The sequence below is a fragment of the Cutaneotrichosporon oleaginosum genome, assembly GCF_008065305.1.
Source record: "Cutaneotrichosporon oleaginosum strain ATCC 20508 chromosome Unknown ATCC20508_contig01, whole genome shotgun sequence".
Lineage (NCBI taxonomy): Eukaryota > Fungi > Basidiomycota > Tremellomycetes > Trichosporonales > Trichosporonaceae > Cutaneotrichosporon > Cutaneotrichosporon oleaginosum.
The window spans coordinates 2514458-2534841 of NW_027072170.1; the positions used below are offsets into that span (position 1 = coordinate 2514458).

Sequence of the window (20384 nt, forward strand, 5' to 3'; positions counted from 1 at the left end):
CCGACTTGTAGCGCATGGGGACAAAGTATAATGCATAGGTCTACCAGAACCCGCCCAACGCATACAAGTCGCTCGCAACTGTCACCACGTCCGTGCCGATCTGGCGCATCATTTCGTTTTGTCGCTTAATGGGTTGGAGCGCGAAGTGCTCCAGCAACCCACCGTCGAGTATACCCTTGACTAGTGGACGGGGTACCAAGTCGTTGCGCACACTGCGGAACGCGCGCGGGTTCAAGCCCGCGACGTGGGGCGCGTTGCGCACCAACTGGTCCTGCACGAGCTGGAGGCGCTTGGCACGCGCCGTCTTGACCGCCACGAGGGTGGTGAGTGCGCCGTCGGCGGTGGCTGGGGTCAGTTTCAGAAAGTGCATATGGCGATCGTCCTCAACTCACCATAGATGAGCTGCGTCTGCGGCGCGACGTCCTCCTCAGCTGTGCGTCGGCGCGCGATAGTCTTGCTCGCCGTGAGCGGCGACGCGCAATGGAACTCGGTCTTGAGGATAAGCTTCTCCCCATTCAAGCTGTCCGGATCGGCAGGGTCAAACGCCAACAGTCGCAGGTCGCCATGCCTGTCGCTGGTGACGAACGCCGCCGCACCCTCCATGACGAGGAAGTCGGCAGAGACCAGCGAGCGGTCCGTGAGGTCGCGTGCGACCGTCGTGAATTTGTATGGGTTCTCCTGAAATGTCGAGAACACGAGCGATTTGACAAAGTCTCCAACGAGAATGAGGTTCTTGAAGACAGCTAGGGACGTGACATACATCGACACGTCGAGGAACGCGAGGCCCATCAGGCGGTCGTCATAATCGAGACCCTTCGCGAGAATCTCTTGTCAGCTTCCGAAAAGACAGAGATGGACTTACCTTTGGCCCGTTTGAGTGGATCAGATATGGCCCAAGGTTGGCCAGCGCGCTGACGGGATTGCGCGTCGGATCCTTCGTGCAGAAGCGAAGACGGAAGCCTGGTTGCCCAGGAGTTGCCCCCACGATCTCATCGACCTCGAAAATGTAGACTGCGCCGTGAGATGCCCGGTCCTCGCCAAAGTTCTTGCCCGTGCCTACAGCGATAAAGTCGCGGAAGCCTGTTGGGCTCGCCGCGCTTTCAAGGTTGACGCTCTGCACTGTCAAAATCGCCTCGTTCTGGTCGAAGTCGTAGCCGTCGATGACACGCCAAGGATCGCTGCCTGCACTAAACAGCTCGAGTGTCGCGCGCTCGTTCAGCGGCGGAATGAGATTTTCACCCTCTGGGCCCAGTTGAATCTCGCCCTCCTCGTCGTACGCCTGGAACGGCACGGAGATATTGGACGCGCCAACGTAATGTCCTGAGGGCGGGTCAAACGCAATCGCAGTGTATGTTCGCTCCATGGCGTAGCGGTCGCACGGCATTGCGAAGTCCGTGTTGAGCGTTGGCGGAAGATAACAGATGAAACTACCATCCTCGATGCGCAAGAAGTACTCGCCGGTGCCACCATGGTGTGTGGTACGCCCGAAAGCGTACGCCGCCTGCTTCAACCCGTACGCGTGTACCGGGTGCGCGTCGCTAGCCAGGATCCAGTGTGGGCGCTCGCCTGTAATGAATGCGCCTGTCATGCCCTCGAGGTCTGCGAAGGGAACGATATTGTACCCCAGATTTGAGATGGCGTTCTGTGCCAACAGCTGGGTGTATACCTTGCGGAAGCGCACGGCCAGCGAGCGACGTGACTGATCGCGCGCATCGAGCGTAAATCGCGGTTGCGCCTCGTAGATGTTGAAGCGTCCCGAGTTGTGCATTACCAACAGATGGGGGCGGACGGTGCGCTTGCCGATTGGGCACATGATCATCTGCCGCACACCGTCCTCGGTGTCTGCCGCGTCGGTCTCGCCCCCGATGTCGTCTGTGAAAGATGGTTCCGAGTTCGACACACCGTTTGACTCAAGCACGAGTGTAAAGTCTGGCAGGCGGCGAATCTGCAGCGCACCCTTGGTTGTCAACAACGCAAGCCACTGGGTACCACGGGCGGCGATAAACGCCGACTCGCGTGTCTCAGCCTCCGAAGCGATGGCAGGCTTGGACTCCTGCAGACGCTTGAGCTGCTCGCCCGTGAGCTGCGTTCGCCCGCGCTGCGCATTGCGCTGTCCCCCGCTCGCGGCAGCAGGAGCTGACGGTTCATCCTTGCGCTCCGTGGCCTCGAATGTCCTAAAAACACCCGTCGTGTCCGAGAACACGTCCGCGGCCTGGCACTCTGGCAAAGGACCAAGGTCGCTGGCCTGTGACACAGTGCGCGCCACAGAGTCGCCGACAAACAGTGTCACCGAACCGTCGGATCGTCGAATAATGACGTAGGGATCAGAGATGGAGGCATCGACTATCGGAGCCAGGTCGGAAGAGGGTGGACATACTACTTGTTGTTCCTCACCATCTATGTGTCAGTACGGGACAGAATGACTGAGTATCTTACCTTGGTCAAGCAACAACACCTTAGTGGCCGAGACGTGAAGAATGCTGGAGCGCTGGAAGAATGCACCCACGTTGATCGCAGGCTCCTCCAGCCGCTTTATCTGCTCCTGCGTCGTCTTCGTTGACAAGGCGTAGATCTAACGTCAGCTGCTGCGTGCCGCGTCGAGCTCACTCTTGTCTGTACCGTATCGGTGGCCACCAAGATGGTTGACAACTCGTTGTCCGGTATGTCCTTGAACTTCTGGGCAGTCGGTCGCTGGATTGGCAGGAACCACGTAGCATTTGCGTTGGCAAGCTGATCAAAACGGCGCTTCTTGGTGATTGGAATGCCTCGCTTGTCGTCAGCTGTGGGATTATGCGCTCGCTCACCCTAAAGACGTTGATAGTGGACCCGGCGCTGCCGCCACCAAGTGCCACGAGCTGAGGATATGTCCTTGCCTGACGTCAGCCGATTCCGGCTCGGTGACAAACGTTTTGATCCGTGACAGCTGTGCCAAACTCAATCGCTGAGATGCGTCCTACGCCGCTCAAAACGTCCTGCTTTATCAAATTGACGTTTGCGGGACCCGTAGGCACAGCCTTCGCAGAGCCATTCGCGGTGCCATTTGCGGCCGGTGCACTCTCTCCGTACAGGTCTGCGATCAGCTGATTGTGGTGGATATGCCTCACCCTCATCCCAGTCCACCTCCATGTCTTCGTTTTTCTGTTCTTCCTTAGCCTCTTCCTCCACGTATTCGCGGACGAGGTCGACCTTTGCGAGAAGCGAGTCGCCTTCTGCCGAGCCAACGAAGAGCCCCTGTGCGCCAGCAGTGACCATTGTTGATGGAGGTGGTACATTGCTGCTGGCCTCGTCTACCTTGATTGCGCCAACAGCCCGCCCGTCCATCTCGAAGCGGACCTGGTGGGCCTGGCCATTTGCAAGCACGAGAAGCATGTCGTTGGGGCCAACAAACTCCGCGCGGGAGCCATCAAGCGTGAGCTTGCGTCCCTCCGAGTCGCGGTTGGTCGAGAGGGACGTTGACAGATCCCACCATCCGTTGACAGCTGCAGATACAATGCGCCCGCCCTGGTCGACATGCACAATGCCATTACCGGCCACGATCGCGATGCCGCCCACCTCCGTGGGGCAGGGCACGAGATACAGGCAGTCCGCCGGAAGACCGGACACAGTCGTCAAGAGAGGATATGAGCCACCTGCACTCAAGTCGATCGTGCGAATCTCGAGGCGGAACGTGTCCTTGTTGGATCTGTACCGTCCCGCCCATGTGTGCGAAGGTTCGAAGAGGAGCGCGACCGTCGGAGAGTGGAAGCCCGGGAGGAAGAGAAGATCCTGCAGATTCTTAATCGTCGGAGAGACGTCAGATAGGGCGAGCACAAAGGACGGAGAGTATGGCACATCGCTGTGGTGAGCGAAGTCGCTGTGGAACTCACTGAGAGTGGCTATCCTGTGTGTGGTCCAACTCGGATTGTTCCTGCAAGATGGGGAGGATTGCGAGTGAGTCCTCCGGCAGTGTGAGGATAGCAAGACGGGACAGAGGGTCACTGCGGAGCATTGGGACATAGCCCTGCAAGTCGCCGTTCACCATCTGCTGACATCGCTCATAGGTATGCAACGAAACGGTTGCGATGTCGCCGCGCGACCACTCGAGGATAGCCATCTACCGTTAGCTAGCTCTCAGGCTCACATGCTCACTTTGGCGTCCTTGAACGACACCAGCAAGCGGTCAAGTCCATCCACACCACTTTCGATGGTACGCAACGGCGCAAGTCCGGTGACCACACCATGCAAGGTGTGCTTCGTGAGAAGGTGTAGCCGAAGTGTCGTCTCGAAGCGCACCGGCGCACGCTAACATGAGCTTCACGAAATGCATATTTACGCTTACATCTGCTGGCGCCGAGTCAAAGAAGCTGTCTCCTACGTCCACATCCCCGTCCTGCCTGTCCTCAACCACGCCTTGGTCGGGCACAGCCGCCGTCTCCTCGCGGACTTCGAAGACGCGGAGGTCTTCACCTCCGGCGACTACGAGGTTTCCGCGCACCTTGACATCTGGTGTCTCGACGGCGGCATGCGGCTTGGGCAGCTGGTAGATAGTCGAGGGGGTGAAGTGAGGAAGGAAGAGCGAGTGGTGGACGGCGGAGGCGGGGAGGAGGGAGGAGTAGAGGGCGTGCATGGCGCCTATTGCGCCTTAAACACGATGCAGCTCGGTCGGCTGATAAGATGTGATTGAGATCCAGGACAAGAGAGGAGATGGGAAGGATGTGATTGTTTGCAATAACACTAGTAGGAGCTGTGATGGATTGTGGTCGAGACAGGCCAAGATGTCAAGATGTCACCCAATGATTCACGGAGGCAGAACTGGCGGGGTGTTTACCTAAGCTGGCATGAAAACATCGTGGCAAGCACGTGGAACATCGGAAGTTCGGAGGAGGTCGCTGCTCAAGATGAGTAGCTTTAGCGCCAGGGTGATTGGTCAAGTGTAGCCATGAGCCACCTGGAAGAAATGCCGAAAGTCCGCCTGGGTGAGATTGAGCCCTGGGCTGGTTGGGTGGTTGGGTGGTGCAGGCAGCACAGGCGAGGGGTCGGGACGCACCGGCCGTACGCAGGCGAGCCTGCTCCTCGCTGCTCGACGTTTGACCTCCAATCCCATCTCCGCCTTCTCATCACTCCCCCTCCTCACCACTCCCTCTGTCCGAGATGTTCTCCTCGGCCCTCCCCCGGCTCGCCACCAGGGCCTCGGCGCGGGTGCCCGCCCAGGCCTTTGCCAAGGTCCGTCAAACGACCCCGGCCCCATTGGCTCGGCTGCGCGAGCAAACGGAGCTCGTGCAGCTGGAGCCGAGGGGGGCGACTCCGCAGAATCGTGTGCTGACGCGCGCAGGCCCGCTTCAACTCGACCTTCTCGAAGCCCGCTGAGTCGTTCGCGTCCCGGGCAACGCTCTACGGCTCGGCTGCCATCGCCGTCGGCACCTCGGCGTGGTACGCACACCTCTTTGGCATCCCGGGCCTCCAGGAGGCGAGCGCCAACACCGCTGCCGAGGTCGGTCTCCACCCCGCCGAGTACCCTTGGCCTCACAAGGGTATCTTCGAGACCTTTGACCACGCCTCGATCCGCCGTGGTTACCTCGGTGCGTGCGCGATGCGGCTGCCCCATGGCTGGAGCAGCCAAAGCCGCGATCTTATCTGACATGACAGTGTACCGTGAGGTCTGCGCTGCCTGCCACTCCCTTGACCGCATTGCCTGGCGCAACCTTGTCGGCGTCTCGCACACTGCCGACGAGGCCAAGGCCATGGCCGCCGAGTTTGAGTACAAGGACGGCCCCAACGACGAGGGCGAGATGTTCGACCGCCCGTGAGTATTGCAGCGGTGTGCAAGGAGCACACCGGCGGGCGAGGTTCGGAACGTGTTACTGACGATGCAGAGGAAAGCTTTCCGACTACATGCCCGCTCCCTACCCTAACGAGGAGGCCGCTCGTGCGGCCAACAACGGTGGTCTTCCTCCCGACCTTTCCCTCATCGTCAAGGCCCGTCACGGCGGCTCGGACTACATCTACTCGCTTCTCACCGGTTACGTTGACCCCCCTCCTGGCGTTACCGTTGCCGAGGGCATGAACTACAACCCCTACTTCCCCGGTGGCGGCATCGCCATGGCCCGTACCCTCTTCGACGGCCTCGTCGAGTACGACGACAACACCCCCGCTACCACCTCGCAGATGGCCAAGGACGTCACCACCTTCCTCAACTGGGCTGCCGAGCCGGAGCACGACGAGCGCAAGAAGATGGGCATGCAGGTGAGTCCTGCGGTGTTGCAGAAGTTGTTGGACGTCCTCGCTGACTCCCAAGGCCGTTATCATTATCAGCGTCTTGACCGCATTGTCTCTTGTCGTCAAGCGCGCCAAGTGGGCTGGCCTGAAGAACCGCAAGATCTACTACGCCCCGCCCAAGCACTGAGTGTTTAGACAAAAGCTCTTCGCCGGGAGATGCAAAAGATAGCACGGAGGGAGGGTGTGGAGGCCGATCCGTCGATCATTAAGGCGCTAATGAAATCTTTGATTCCGCTAATCTCCGAATGTGTTGTGCCTGGGAGGTGACGCTCTGCCGCTCCTTTGTCTAACTGGCTCCGTGCTCCGTGGTGAGAACGTTGCAGAAAGGGGGTTTGCCGAGATTCTGGGACAGGGGAGAGCCGCCGAATGCCCTACTTTACAGGATGAGCCAGTGCATGCCCTTTCCGGGGAGAGAGGGGGGAGGGGGGAGGGCTCGAGGCAATGGCGGCACCATGAACGAACAGTCTGGGAGAGGGAACGCCGCTGCAGCTAACCTAGACCCAGTATGGTCCCGCCGCTCCCCGGCTTTGGGCCGTACAGGCGCGGCTTCATAGATGGACCTGACAGCTGGCCTCGTTGCATGTGTAGGGGCGAGATGTTGTAAATACCGGACAATTCTTTGTCACTGTCACTGGCTTTCGCCCATCACAGCTTGGGCGTTTACGGTGAACTCTGTTAGATGTAGAGCGTCTGTTAGGCCTGTCGCGAGGATCTTGCACCGAGAGCCATCAGCCCGGGTGCCAAGCTTCTGGGCCGTGTGAGACCTGTCCACACCCCATACTGTCGGTGCCCAAGCAACGGTTGTCGAAGACGGATCTCGAAGGCGCCGTGGGCGGCAACACCCTTCGAAATCCGGGCTCGCTCTGTTATTGGAGCCGGCCATGCTGCCGGTGGTTCAGCATTTGTTGGAGTATAGTACTGGCCTCGCCGGAAGCATCGTACCCCGGGTTGTTGGTGCACTCATCCGTTTCGAGTGGAGGGAGGTCCTGCATCCTCTCGATGCAAGGACGATATGGCACTGACCATGCCGAGCAGCCTCCCGGGACATTTGAGGTCTCGGCGCAAGGCTTTCCTTTTTAACGCTCCGACCAACAGAGAAGATACCTTCCTCCACAGCAAATGAAGGATAACCTGCGTTTTTGAAAATAGTCTCCTCGATGTAGGTCTTGACGTACATCTCACTCGGACGAGATATATACCACGGATTATTCCCCCCGCTTTGCAAAGTCAAGAATTTCGCTCAGTGTTCAGCAATCTACAGCTGAAGCAGATAGGATGGATACTTAGAGCATCCCAGTATTTGTGGCGCCCGTTGGCGTTGGAGTGGTGGAAAGGAGGCCACATCTCTGTCCGCTATTTGAAACACACTTTTCTCGGCACTTTGGACATGTATATGGACATTCTATGTATTCCATCGGCGCCTGGGAGTTCGGCAGGACGTTGTCGGATCAGAAAATCAAGTGATGTGATATATGCCTATGTGAATGTGGGAGTGGGGCAGGAGGGATGGTCGGAGGCAAATCCACGCGACTGACTTGAACCTGAACATGCCATGACTTTAGACGCGACGCGTCCTTCATCACCGCCATCCATGGAACAAGAGCGCAGCCTGCACGAGACGCTCGCCTCTGGCCTCGGCGGCGAGGTAACAGACCGGGTGCTATTGTAAGCCCTTCATCGCTTCCTCCACTGACGACAGCTCGGGCTCCGCGCGCCCCCTATGGCTCCTCAAGCCGCTCCCGATCCCCGCGCACAATGTGCAGCCGCGCGGCGCCACGCTCGCAGGGATGTGTATGAACATCGTCAGCGCGAACTTTGACGCGTTCCGCCCCGGCGACTTGCGCATCCCCCCGCTCCTCTTTCGCCGCCTCATGGCCGTGGTCAACCACGACAGGTGGTACTCGGAAGCGAAGAGCTACGAGCGGCCAGACGAGGCGACGCTGTGGGGCTTCACGGCCGTGCACGACCCCGAGGGCGCCGCGCGCTGGGTGCCCTCGCACACGGTCGCGTTGCCGTGCGTCAACACGCTGCATAATCTCGCGACGTCGACGACGCGCACGGAGGACCAGGAACACCCGCTCGTCAGCCTCCCGCGTACATTCCACTCGCTCAACCCGGGGTACGCCCTCCTCACGAGTCTGACGCTGGACGGCAGCGTCGACGACGCGGGCATCCAGTCGCTACGGTGGGCGGATAGCCTCACTGTCCTTTGGATTCGTAACAACGGGAAGATTACCGATGACGGGATCCGCATGCTCGCTGCCTCGCTCGAGCTCTCGGAGTGGGAGGAGGGGCGGGGCTGCTGGCGCCTCCGCGCGCTCTATCTCCCCGGATGCCGCCGCATCGGAGACAAGAGCATGAAAGCGCTGGCGCGCTGGCCCGGGCTCAGCGTGCTCGATGTGCGGGACACGAGCTGCACCGAAGTCGCATTGCAAGTCGTCAACAGGGCCAGCGCGGGCTTCTTCGATGACCAGCCGCCATTCCAGCGCTGCACCGAAGGGCTGAGGGAGCTCTTCTTGACGACGTACGATCCCGAGGAGGTGCTCGACAATCTCACCGCGACGCTGCTCAAGCCCGACATTCCTACAAGCACCGACGAGAACACAGAAGAAGAGAAGAGGCGGCATCTCTCACTGCACGTAATTCCCGGGTCCACGCCAGCCCCCGAATACCTGCACGACGCGTACCGCCCCCAGTGGTCCGCGGAGCTTAAGACGACGGGGCGCGGCCACTTTGTGGCCGGCGGCACGGGCACGGTGTGGGGCCGCAACGCGGCACACGTGAACGACCACGAAGCCGAGCGGCGGCGGCACGCGGTGGGGTGGGCGCTGAACTTCCAAGCGCACGAAGAGGCGCAAGACCGCGCAAAGGCCGTGGGGCGGCGCGCGCCCAAGAGCTGGTGGGAGAAGGAGGCGGAGCAGGTCAAGAAGGCGCGGCGCGAGTTCTACGAGGGCGTGCGGCGCGCGCACGGCTACCGCGCCGCGGCCGAGTCGAGCCACGTCGCCGGCCGCGCGTACTATCCCCAGAAGCGCGAGGCCGAGCCCGTCGACCGCGAGGTGCGCGGCATGCCGGATCTTATGCTGGTGCGCCTCGTGCACCCGCAGTGGACGCAGCTGCGGTATCGCAGGGCGGAGGTGGTCGCGCAGCCGACGGTGCGGCGGCGCGCGGCGGGCCGCGATGAGCTCGCTGACATGCTCGTGTCGATTGACGCGCCGCCGTCGCAGTCGCAGTCGCAGTCGCAGTCGCAGTCGCAATCGCAGCCGCCATTGTGCTCGCAGGAGAGCTCGCAGAGTCCGCCACGCTCGCAGGATGCCAAGAAGAGGCCGTGGATTACACGCGCGCCACCCGCCTCTCTTCCTCCAAGCAGCCAGGGGAGCCAGGCCAAGCGCAACCCGTTCGCAGCCAAGCCGGCGCCGCGAACAGCATCCGGCGTACTCAAGCTGCCGCCGGCACAGGCATCGACAGAGCCGAAACCCCCCGCATCCGTCAAAGCTGGTGCGAAGAGGGATCCGCTCGCGTTCTTGGACAAGGGGAAGGGCAAGGCGGACACCGAACGCAACGTGTCGGCACGGAGAGACCCCCTCGCCTTCGTCAAAGCGACGCCGAGGGCGACAGAGCCCCCCACCTCATCCGCGAGGGGAACGGTGTCTACAACGCTCAAGCCTACGCCCACGCCAGCGCCAGCGCCAGCGCCCGCACCCAAGCTGTCCATCGCGAAACGACACGCCGCACCAGCCGGCCCACCGCCCAAACGCACACTCACAGATTTCTTCGCTCCCAAGTAACTTCGAGCCATCGCCTTCTGCCGGATCTAGTGGAATCCCATGTATGTAGCATGTTGTATGCAGTTCTCCCGATCACCCGGTCTTCTCTTTCCTGATGTGCTCGGGGCGACGCCATCCCGGCGCCACCCCCCGCAAGCATCCGATCACACACGACGTGAAGAGGCCCGGCGGACGCGTCGCACGCATACTCCGTGCTGCGTGCTGCGGCGAAGAGGGCGTGATGCCCGGCTTCCGGTAGAAGCTTCTTGCCCACAAGTTGCACGTTCCCAACGAGCGGTACGAGTCAGGATCAGGTCAGTGAGTCAGTTGCACGGACACGCCCTTCTGGGCAGGGGAATGGGCCACCATGCTGTGCCGCCTGGGCCCCATGTTGTCAGCGAGGACCCCGGATGTGGGCCCATCCTACACCAGCTGTCTAGATCGGATACATGAGGGCACGCCGCGATTATAAGAGCGGTAGCCTGCGAGCAGGGGATAACGAGTGTGGGGGGTATGGGTAGTGTGCCAGCGCGAGGTTACATGACTGGGATTAGCGACGGGGGCTGGAGACGACGCACTGGTGCATCCGCACCCGGTCTCGGGGGGCGCGTACGGGTCCTCGCCGCGCTTGAGCTCGCCCCACACGCTCGGGAGGATGGGGTCGCGTGTGTCCTGGCAGTACCGGATGAGTCTGGGGTCAGCCGAGCCGCGGGCGCAGCGAGCGGCGACAGGTTGCCAGGTTGCCAGGTTGCCAGGCTTCCAGGCGGATGCGGAGGGCGACGAGCAGCGTGAGGCTGGAAAAACCAGCCTGATTGTGATGCAGCGAGAGGCGCGGGCGCAGCCGATGGCCGCCAGGACGCTGGATGCGCCACTTTGGCATGCCCTGGTTGACGGGGGGCGGTCCAAGCTCAGCCATGGCCTCAATTTATCTAGCGATGGGCGGTCATGCCATCACTGTCGCTGAGTGCTGCGCAGCGTCAAGTGCGGCGAGAGGGTGTGATCTCGTTGATGGAAGGGCGCATAATTGAGGCTTCCTTCCTTGGGGCGTGACACAAGATGGTCCTCGATGCTGGCTCTCTAGGCCCCAGGAGCGGAAACCTCGATTTGGCCTCCTCGAAGCCCTGCTCGGCTCCCACCGTGGCCTTGCAGCTATCTCGTACCCGCCGACGTCTGTTCTTGCCGCCTGGCCGCCCGGCAACCATTTTGCTTCGGCGTTAGAACTCACCCTAAGCTAGCCTGCGACACTGGAATACGTGGCCGGCTCAGGTCCTCCTTGAGACGGGCGTTGTTCTCGAGGATGCGGCGAAGCTTGAGCTCGTGCATGCTGTTCTTGTTATGCCGGCGGGGCTGATCCTCAGGCTGGAGTGTGGTTGGCATGATGAAAGGGGGAAGGGGAGAGGATGAGGGAGGTGCGGAGGGGGCGAAGAGGGTGAGGCTGTCCCAAGTGCTGATAGGGAGGTAGTTGTTCAAGGCAAGGCTGGCTGAAGGGAGTAACACGAAGGCGAAGAGGGGACGGGGAACGAGTGAGGGGAGTTGTGGAGTGTTAAGAGAAGAGGAGCGTGGAGAGCGTGGAGAGAAGTGGGGAGGAGAGAGAAAGAGGTGTGTGCGAGAGAGAGAGAGGGGGCGACGAGGACGACGAGGACGAGGATGAGGCCGAGGGAAGGATTGTTCTCAGACGGCGCAGGCGTCTATTGTCAACTTCAGGAATGGCACGGACCGCCTCCACCCTCCACATCCACCCCCCCACCCCATCCACCCCAATGGAGCCCAACACTCCCGCAGGGTCTGTCTCGCTCTAGGCTTTGCTTTCCCATCGTCGTCACATCAGAGCAACAGTGCAACGATCAGTGCATCGCGTCCGGCCTATGCGTGGTGAGCCATGAGCAGAGGATGGCGAGCAACGAGTTGGCGAGATGTGATGCGCATTTCATTAGGAGGGAATCCGCCGTGTGTAATTGAGCGACCACCGCTTTTCATCATTTTATATCAACGCCCTCCGCCCCAGGTCGCCCGACACCGCGCCCCGATCAGTCGAGTAGCTAAGCGAGGCATGTTGCGCCGAGAATACGGAGACCCTGCCGCCGGCGTGGAATGGTGACGCCGGTTACTGCGGTTTGCGGACCGACCTGCACCGACAATGGCCCCACCTTGTCACCTCGCTCTGATATGGCTGGGACCTCTGCAGAAGTGAGCCTCAGTCTTTGCGCCTGAGGCGGCGACATCAAACGCTTCGCCATCAGTCCTTGCCTCGACCTCGACGTTTTCCTCCTGCTGTCATACCGACCTCGAGAGCTCGAGAAGGGGCGCGCCGGCTGCTATTCAGCGAAGGCCTGTCCTAGTTGCATATCTCACGAACTGAGCCACACCATTCCCGTATCAAGACCTACGCCGCTCGAACGATGTGTTTGCCTAATTGGCCTAATAACTGGGTATTTGTGTGCGAACTCTTGATCGCTGTGTGGTCTTACAACATGCCAACACAACCACTCCTTGTCCACACTCGAAGCACTTGCGTACTTAACGGATTCACACATACTCGAACTGCTCGCTCAATATTGCCACGGCTAACATGTTTCTTCTAGGATTCAAAGGGTACAGACAGACTCGTCAGTTCCACCACACGGGCGAGGCGAGGCGACGCTACGCGCTCCCCCAAAACGAGGCGTGTGCACGCGTAACGTTGGCCTGGCATAATCATGTCTATGTCACAGGGTACGATACGGATTACCCCGCTCTATAGATCCATGTGTGATGGGGAGTCAATGAATGATGAACAGTCTATGTGGTCAATTGCAACGAGTGAGGGCCAGGCCATACCGCGCCGCGAACCGATCAAGTGTGGGGAAGGGGGAGGGGGGGAGAGGGAACAAAGAAGGGAGAGGGCGATGAGAAGGGGAGGATAATGGTTTACCACCTGCTGCCGTAGCCGCGGTCGCCGCCACCGCCACCGCCGCCGCCGAAAGAGTTGGCGCCGGAGCGGAAGCCACCACGACCTCCGCCAAAGCCGCGGCCACCACGGCCACGGCCACCGCCGCCACCACCACCGTAGCGAGCCATTTCCTCAAGCTCTGGGGGAACCTCCGACTTGGACTCGCGGAGAATGCCAATGAGCTCCCTTGCCTGCTTCGAGTTGTCGGTGGTGAAGTAGGTGTACGAGGTACCCTTGCGGCCAGCACGACCGGTACGGCCAATGCGGTGAATGTAGTCCTCGCAGTTGTTGGGGAAGTCGTAGTTAATGACGTAACTGGCGTCAGTCTAGGTGCTTGAAGAGGGGGTACTCACGAAATGTCCTTGACATCTGTAAGAGGAATGGGATCACGGAGCAGTGAGCAAATTCAAAATGAACAAGCAGAATCCGGAACGAGAAGAAAGGTCAACACACAATCACACGGGGAGTGCCCTCTTGCACGCGACGGGACTCGGAATGAGGGCCGAATCTCCAGGAAGGGGACGCTGCGGACACTCAGTAAGCCGACCACACAGGGGCCGGACGAACAGATGGGATGTGTGTCTGCTGCGTCACGGGCGCGCTACCCTCCTCGCTTGAACTAACTGCTCAGAGGAGGGCAATGGCGTCTGTCTGCTGCTGTGATCTGGAGCTCAGAGAGAATGCTCAACGAGAGAGACTTCCAAGACGAGGAGATCACGGCCAGACGCCTGCGCGCACAACCGGTTTGGAGATTTCAGTGCCCAGAGTTCTAAGAGCCTGACGCCTGTGACAAGTTAGAATGGCAGGGGTACGTACCGAGACCACGCGAGGCGACATCGGTGGCGAGCATGATTGGGCTACGGCCCGACTTGAACTCGGCAAGGACCCAGTCGCGTTCGGCCTGCTGCTTGTCGCCGTGGATGGCGAGTGCTGGCCAGCCGTCCTGGCGCATAAACTTGGTAAGGTCGTCGGCGACGCGCTTGGTGCCAACAAAGATCAGCACCTTGGCGTTCTCACGCGAAATCTGGTCGAGGTGCTTCAGCAGCATCTGACGCTTGTCAAAGTCGGAGCAGACGGTGACGTGCTGAGCGACGTTGTGGTTCGCAGTGAGGTCCATGGAGCCAATGTTGACCTGGATGTAGTCGTGAAGGAAGTCAGTTGCGAGACGCTGCACATCCTTGGGCCAAGTGGCCGAAAAGAGGAGAGTCTGACGGTCGGGGCGAATCTGCGACACAATCTTGCGGATCTGGGGCTCGAAACCCATGTCGAGCATGCGGTCGGCCTCGTCCATGACGAGGTAAGTAACACGACGGAGGTTAGTCTTGCCAGACTCGAGCATGTCGATGAGACGGCCGGGCGTGGCAACGACGATCTCGCAGCCGCGCTGGAGGTCGCGGATCTGGGGACCCTTGGGCGCACCACCGTAGATGGCGGTGTTGCGGATTCTGGAGGACTTGCCGAACTTGGTGCACTCGGCCTGGATCTGGACTGCGAGCTCACGGGTGGGGGCAAGGATGAGAACAATGGGGCCGTCACCGGGCGCGAGAAGCGGCTGGGCGTTGATGTGGACCATGGCGGGAAGGGCGAACGAAATGGTCTTGCCGGAACCGGTCTCGGCAATGGCGACGACGTCGCGACCCGAGAGGGCCATAGGCCAGGCCTGGCACTGAATAGGGGTAGGTGCCTCGAAGCCCATAGCGCGAATCTCGGTCATGCAGTACTCGGGGAAGCCAGCCTCCTCGAAGTTGGTGATGGGGCGGGGAACGTTGGTGCCCTGGATGCGCATGTCCTTCTCCTTGCGGAACGCGGCGATCTCCTCCTCGGAGCGCGCGGAGACAGCCTTGTCCTCGATGTAGAAGTTCTTCTCGAACTTGATGAGCTCGGTCGACTGCCAGTCGATGTTGCGAAGGCCGGAGCCAAGGTTGCCCATGCGGTCGCCGCCTGCAGAGTCAGCATGATCCGAACGCGACGAGGCAAATCGTCGATACGAGCCATTAAAGCCGCCGCCGAAGCCGCCACCGTAACTGCCGCGAGAGAACTGACCACCGCCGCCGCCGCCGTAACCGCCGCCGTAGCCGCCGCCACCACCACCGCCGCCGTAGCCACCACCGTAGCCACCACCACCACCACCGCCGTAGCCACCGCCGCCACCGCCGCCGTAACCGCCACCGTAAGACTGTATGTTAGCTAGACGCTTGTGGGATGAAGAGAGGGAAGGGAAGATAACGACTTGACGCTCCACCTGAGTGGCGAAGAAATTCGTTACTCACCATTTTGCTGGGTTGTTTGAGGGTGTTAAGACGAAGAGAATGACAAGAGGTCTGTATCGGACCTGTGTTTTGATGTGAATGTGTAGAGGAGGGAGACGGGATGTGTCTCAAGAAGATGGGAGAGGAGGGTGTAGAGGAGGGGGAGAGAGTAGAGTGAAGATGAAGAATAGGGGGAGGGATCTGTTGATGGCGGCGACGCAACTGTGCTTTCAGTGGCGCCCGCGCCCCGCTCTGGAGCGCCTGGGGTGGAGTGGGAAGAATCTGCTTCCGTGTTCCAGTGAAGCTTTTCCACTCAATTGCCCTCCCGCCCGCCGCCCTCCCCTCTGTGGCGTCACCCAGCACTACCAGTGGCTCGAATAAGAGCGGGGTTAGTGGACTACCACGTGTTGTGGCATCTCGTGACTTACTCACCGATCGCGCCAAAAGTCTCTGTGGAAAGTTACTCGACTGCGACCTTGTTCATTCTCCATCCCTCAAGACGGTGTAGGCCATCGTAAGTCCTCCATCCCCCTCCTGATGAAACTTCGACATTTGCACGTCAGTACGACAGCCACGCTCCTAGCTTGCTAGGCTGTGGCTGGCACGAGTTCACTTCGCATTTCTGAACCTCTCGTCGGCGCATGTGAGCAAGAGCTGACACTTAGGTATGCAAGTATGAACAACGACTGCGTTTGCGAGTCCGGAAGTGAAGCATTACTGACCCCCTCCCCTTCCCCTCCATGTCATTGCGGGCTGGCTTTGCCTCCCCACGCTCTCAGTCCCCCGTCACAGCGGTAAGACCTTTCGTCGAGCCATGCTGTTGGTGGGGATATCCGGCCTAAGTGGTTGGACGAGCGAAGAAGAATTATTCAACTGGGCATGTCATCGCGTCTATACGCATCCACTGCGCGGAGACTAATCAGTTGAACCGACATTCTACTCTAGTATGAAATGCATCTCATCCTCTCGAGTTTTGGCAGCACGCCTTGATTTCTGTATCTCTGTCTGTCGATGCGTCGAACAAGTGGTACCTGGAAGTGCCTCCACGGTCTCACGCGGAATCCGTTCGAATGCGTCATGACGGAAGCATAAACTTGCGGTGGAGGTCGCCCAGTTGCATGACTACTATCGGTCTCAGTCTCGGTCACAGCATCACTCACATCACCATGTTCGTCAAAGACATCGTCGAGCGCGACGCGCCTCCGCCGAGCGCACCTCAACTGCCCGCCACGCAATCCAAGGGGTTTCCCATCGCCTCGCACCGCAGCGGCAGTGCCTTCGCCCGTGCGCGCAAGGATGCCAAAGTGCGCGCCGGCGGTGGTCTTACTGTGGGCGAAGGGCGGGTCGTGGACGCGGTGCCGGCCGTCGGGTCCTCTTCACAGCCTCAATCCTTCCAGGAGGATGCGGCGCCGCGCCCCGCAGCCCCTCTCCCAGCCCTCACGGAGGCTGAGCAACTGCGCCGCCAGGTGCACGCGGAGAACCTCGCGCGTATTTCCAGCATGTCCGACGCTGAGCGGGAAGCGGAGGCCGCTGAACTGAAAGAACGCTTTGGCGATGACATTGTTGATCTCATGCGTCGTCGGCGGGCCGCGCGCGACGCGGCCGCTAGGGATGCAACGACAAGTGCCGGGCCGCGCCTCATAAGGAGCCAAAGAGGGATGGGCGTGTTTGAGGGCGGAGCGGTGGAGCGGCCGCAGAGGGGGCCCGCAGCAGATCTGGGCAACTTGGAGACCGGCGGTCTCGAAAGAGCACGCAGGATGCAAGCGGGCGGAGCAGGCGAACTCGACGCTAACGAGCGCGCACAGAATGCCGCGCGTGTGGCCGGCATGAGCGCCGGTGAGCGTGAAGACGAGATGCGCGACCTGGAAGAGCGCTTCGGCGCGGCACTTCTCGGCCGGTTAAAGACTACGCTCCAGAAGCGCACCTCCCCGACGCCGAAGGAGGAAAAGCCAGGTGAGCTCTTATCCGTGTCTTTGCTGACGACAGCACCCCCTGCAAAGGCCGTGCACGAGCATCCGACACCTGACCCGCGCCCACTTAAATCTCCACGCGCCAGCAAGGAGGTACGCTTCGACGCGCCGACACCTTCACAGCTGCGGCAGTACTTCCCCGACGCACCGGCGCACGATCCCAAGCTAGAATGGATGACTAACTCCGCCTCTGCCCCTATCGAGCCCAAGCCTCCAGCGAAGGAGCAGGAGGATGCCCCTCGCTTCGATCTCCAGGGCAACCCGCTCAGCCGCGAGCAGGCCGCCAGCCTCCCGTCTCACCTGGGCCTGCACCACCACGGCGACGCGCCTGATATGGCAGGCTATACCATCGGAGAGATCACGCATCTGTGCTACTCCACGGTCGCGAGCCAGCGGGTCGCGATGATGGGGGTGTTGGGGAGGGTTTTGCGAAATTACACACGGGCCGAGAGTGTAGGCAAGGAGAAACCCGCGAAGAAGGTTGCAGGAGAGCCAGAAACGGAGGAGGGGGTTGGAGCACAGGGCGACGAGCAGCTTGACTGGCTCGCCGCCTGCCGTGAAGACGACATTGAATCCAAGGCTCTCTCTGTCGCCTCGTCCGTCCTCTCCTCGCCGACGCGCGCGCTCTCTGTAGTTTCCGCAGCCATTGACCTCCTCTTCACGGCCCTCGGCGGGCCATGGGCGTACTTGGACAACCCCCCCATCGCGTTCCATCCAGACCCCACGAAAGACGGCGAGGGGACAGGTACCGCCGCTGTCGCCTGGGACGACCTCGCCCCGCGCTTGTCTGAACTCATCTCCTCTGATCTGCCCGCCTCTACTCGGGCCCAACTCCTGCGCATCCTTCGCCGCGCGGCCACCTCCGCCCCGCAAGTGGCGGAGCTGATCACCCCGATCGTCCCACACGCCGTGAAAGCGCTCGTACTCCGGCCCGCGTGGCCAGACGCGCTGCCGAACATGGACGCCCTTGTGCTTCTGCGGGAGACGGTCGAGAGCAGCCGCGAGTCAGCCGACGTACTGCGGCCAACTGCGGAGGCGCTGCTCAAGTTCCTCGCGACGGACATCCCCTCATCCGGGACGGAGGTCGTGCTCGAAGTCCTGCGCATTCTCTACGCCCTGGGGCGGTACGGCATGGCCGCGGGGCTCGCGGCCAGCGCGCGCGAGATCTGGTCGCGTTTGGGTCCGTGGGCGCTGGGGCAGGAGGAGAAGACGTTTGCGGCGTACTTCGACCTCTTGAGGGTCTGGGTGGTGTGCGCAATCGACCCGCACCGTACCACGCCGGAGCACGACCTGACGTGGTCCCAGCTAACGGCGCTGGGGGTGGTGGAAGAGACGCTTGCGGCGACCAAAACGCTGATTTCCTCTGAGGAGAAAGAGTGGGGCAAGCTTGCCGCCACGCTCGCCGTACTCGCCGAGTACGCGCTCGGCGCGGGCATCAACGGGCAGCGAGGGGGAGAAGCCGAGAAGGCTGCTCTCTTGTCTTCCCTGCAGAGCATGAATCTCCTCGAGGCGATTCCGAGCGCGCTCGCCGACATCCCCTCTGCGGCGAGCCAAGACGGGCCGGGATTCAACGCCGCGCTCGCGCAGCTGTTCCGCCTGAACAATGCGCTCGGGTTCGAGCTCGTCGTCGGCCCGCCGCTCCAGCGCCTCGTGTGGTGGACGCTGGCCACCACGAGCAGCGAAGACGTCGAGCTGCGGCACGCGGTGCTGCAGACTGCGAAGCGGGGTGTCGTGGATCTGGGCATGTGGGCGCGCTCGGCGTTCGACCTCGCGCTGAACTTTGGCCCGGGCGATGAGCCGCTCGCCATGAGCCTCGTAGACGACATCATCCGGACGGACTGGACGCCGCTGGCGTCCGCGGACGAGCACTCGGACGAGCACGCGGAACACTCTGACGAGGAGGACGACCCCGCGCCCGTCCTCGCCGCCATCGCGTCCATCGACCACAATGACGGCCTCACGGTCCTCCGCCCGCTGCTGCACGCCACGATCCTGCCCGCGCTCGCTGACATCCTCGCCCCCCGCCCCTCCCACCTCTACCTCAAAGCGACGGGGACGCTGCGCGCACCGCCCCCGTCGTGGCCGCAAGCCCTCCCGCTGTCGCCCGACTGGGTCTTCTCGCCGCTCGACGAGCTCCTGCGCTCGGGCGCGTCCGACGCCCTCTCCCTCGCCCCGACAGACTGGGACGCGTCCGAGCCGCAGCTCGCACGCGCAACCCTCGCCCTCGCCCGCCTCGCTCGCCTCACCTCCCCTAGCTACCGGAACAGAAGCGACGCCATCTTGGGATGCATGAAAGTGTTCATGCTCGAGCACGGGCTGAACGATGCCCCGAACGCGGTCAAAGACGTGTTCCGGGACGACGCGGTCGCGGCGTCCCTCGCCGCGCTGCTCGACGCCGTCTCCGTGCCTTCTTCGTCCCCGCCTGCCCCCGCCGACGTGCCCCCCGCGCCGCTCGAAGCCGCCCGCTTCCTCGGCGACACCCCCTTCTTCCAGTTCTACCAGGACCTCGTGGCACTCTACGAGGCCGTGTCGTTCGGCGACGCGTCGTTCTCACGCGTCCTCCTCCCCCCTCTCGCGATGAACTATGCCGTGGACTACCGCCGCCTGCTGTGGGCCGAGAGCGGCGCGCTCCGCTCGCTCCGCGTGACGGACAGCGTGCCGCTCGAGTGCGGAACCATTGCAGCGTATTTCTCGCCCCTCGAGACGGACCGCGGCGTCCTCCATGCTTACGCGCGCGCGGTCGTGGGCGGCAAAGAGGGATTCCTTGGCCGCGTGGCCACGCACCACCTCGCAGGCCTGTTGTGGAAGGGTACAGAGACAGAGCGAGCGAGTCCGCGCGTGCAGCTTCTTGTCGTCGTGTTGGCGCAGGGGAGCGATGCCGTGCTTCGGCGCGTGCTCGCACATGACGTGGACAAGGACAACGGGACCGGAGTTGTTAGCGAGGAGGAGGTGCGGCGCCGCGCCACTACAGCCGCGCAGCTGGGCGGGCCTCGTGCCGTCGCGCGCCTCAAGGCCGCAGGGTACGACGTAGTTTAGCACAGCAGTTATCATGCATAGATCAAATTCACAAGGGTGTCGCTGTACACAGAGGCATATGGCTTCCGAGGGGAGCCTGATTCGATCTAGCTCCCGTCGCATGTGGCGCCACAAGGCGCTGGGTGCAGCGCGCAGCCGGCCGTCTGCTTGGTTGGTTTGCGAGGAGGGTCAAGTGCCACCG

General features: G+C 61.6%; 6 protein-coding genes across 6 annotated transcripts; 3 read left to right on the forward strand and 3 right to left on the reverse strand.

Moving 5' to 3' along the window:
• Nucleotides 1–40: 40 nt before the first annotated feature.
• On the reverse strand, nt 41–4606 carry COLE_01010 (uncharacterized protein; the record flags this gene model as incomplete). The annotated part of the gene is made up of 11 exons (XM_018421165.2): nt 41–345; nt 393–825; nt 863–2397; nt 2437–2572; nt 2608–2769; nt 2805–2873; nt 2907–3070; nt 3105–3835; nt 3867–4093; nt 4129–4281; nt 4319–4606. The coding sequence occupies 11 exons, from the start codon at nt 4604–4606 to the stop codon at nt 41–43; spliced, it is 4203 nt and encodes a 1400-aa protein (XP_018281849.1).
• A 524-nt stretch (nt 4607–5130) lies between these two features.
• Nucleotides 5131–6382, forward strand: COLE_01011 (uncharacterized protein; the record flags this gene model as incomplete). Its single annotated transcript, XM_018421164.2, has 5 exons — nt 5131–5202; nt 5312–5558; nt 5626–5782; nt 5853–6222; nt 6275–6382. The coding sequence occupies 5 exons, from the start codon at nt 5131–5133 to the stop codon at nt 6380–6382; spliced, it is 954 nt and encodes a 317-aa protein (XP_018281848.1).
• Nucleotides 6383–7846: 1464 nt separating this feature from the next.
• COLE_01012 (uncharacterized protein) lies at nt 7847–10040 on the forward strand (the record flags this gene model as incomplete). Its single annotated transcript, XM_018426379.2, has 2 exons — nt 7847–7920; nt 7955–10040. The coding sequence occupies 2 exons, from the start codon at nt 7847–7849 to the stop codon at nt 10038–10040; spliced, it is 2160 nt and encodes a 719-aa protein (XP_018281847.1).
• A 402-nt stretch (nt 10041–10442) lies between these two features.
• On the reverse strand, nt 10443–11396 carry COLE_01013 (uncharacterized protein; the record flags this gene model as incomplete). Its single annotated transcript, XM_065626115.1, has 2 exons — nt 10443–10710; nt 11245–11396. The coding sequence occupies 2 exons, from the start codon at nt 11394–11396 to the stop codon at nt 10443–10445; spliced, it is 420 nt and encodes a 139-aa protein (XP_065482609.1).
• A 1878-nt stretch (nt 11397–13274) lies between these two features.
• COLE_01014 (uncharacterized protein) lies at nt 13275–14599 on the reverse strand (the record flags this gene model as incomplete). Its single annotated transcript, XM_065626116.1, has 2 exons — nt 13275–13282; nt 13765–14599. The coding sequence occupies 2 exons, from the start codon at nt 14597–14599 to the stop codon at nt 13275–13277; spliced, it is 843 nt and encodes a 280-aa protein (XP_065482610.1).
• A 1764-nt stretch (nt 14600–16363) lies between these two features.
• COLE_01015 (uncharacterized protein) lies at nt 16364–20203 on the forward strand (the record flags this gene model as incomplete). Its single annotated transcript, XM_018426377.2, has 2 exons — nt 16364–17150; nt 17184–20203. 2 exons carry the CDS (start codon nt 16364–16366, stop codon nt 20201–20203), a joined length of 3807 nt encoding a protein of 1268 aa, XP_018281844.1.
• Between the last annotated feature and the right edge of the window lie 181 nt (nt 20204–20384).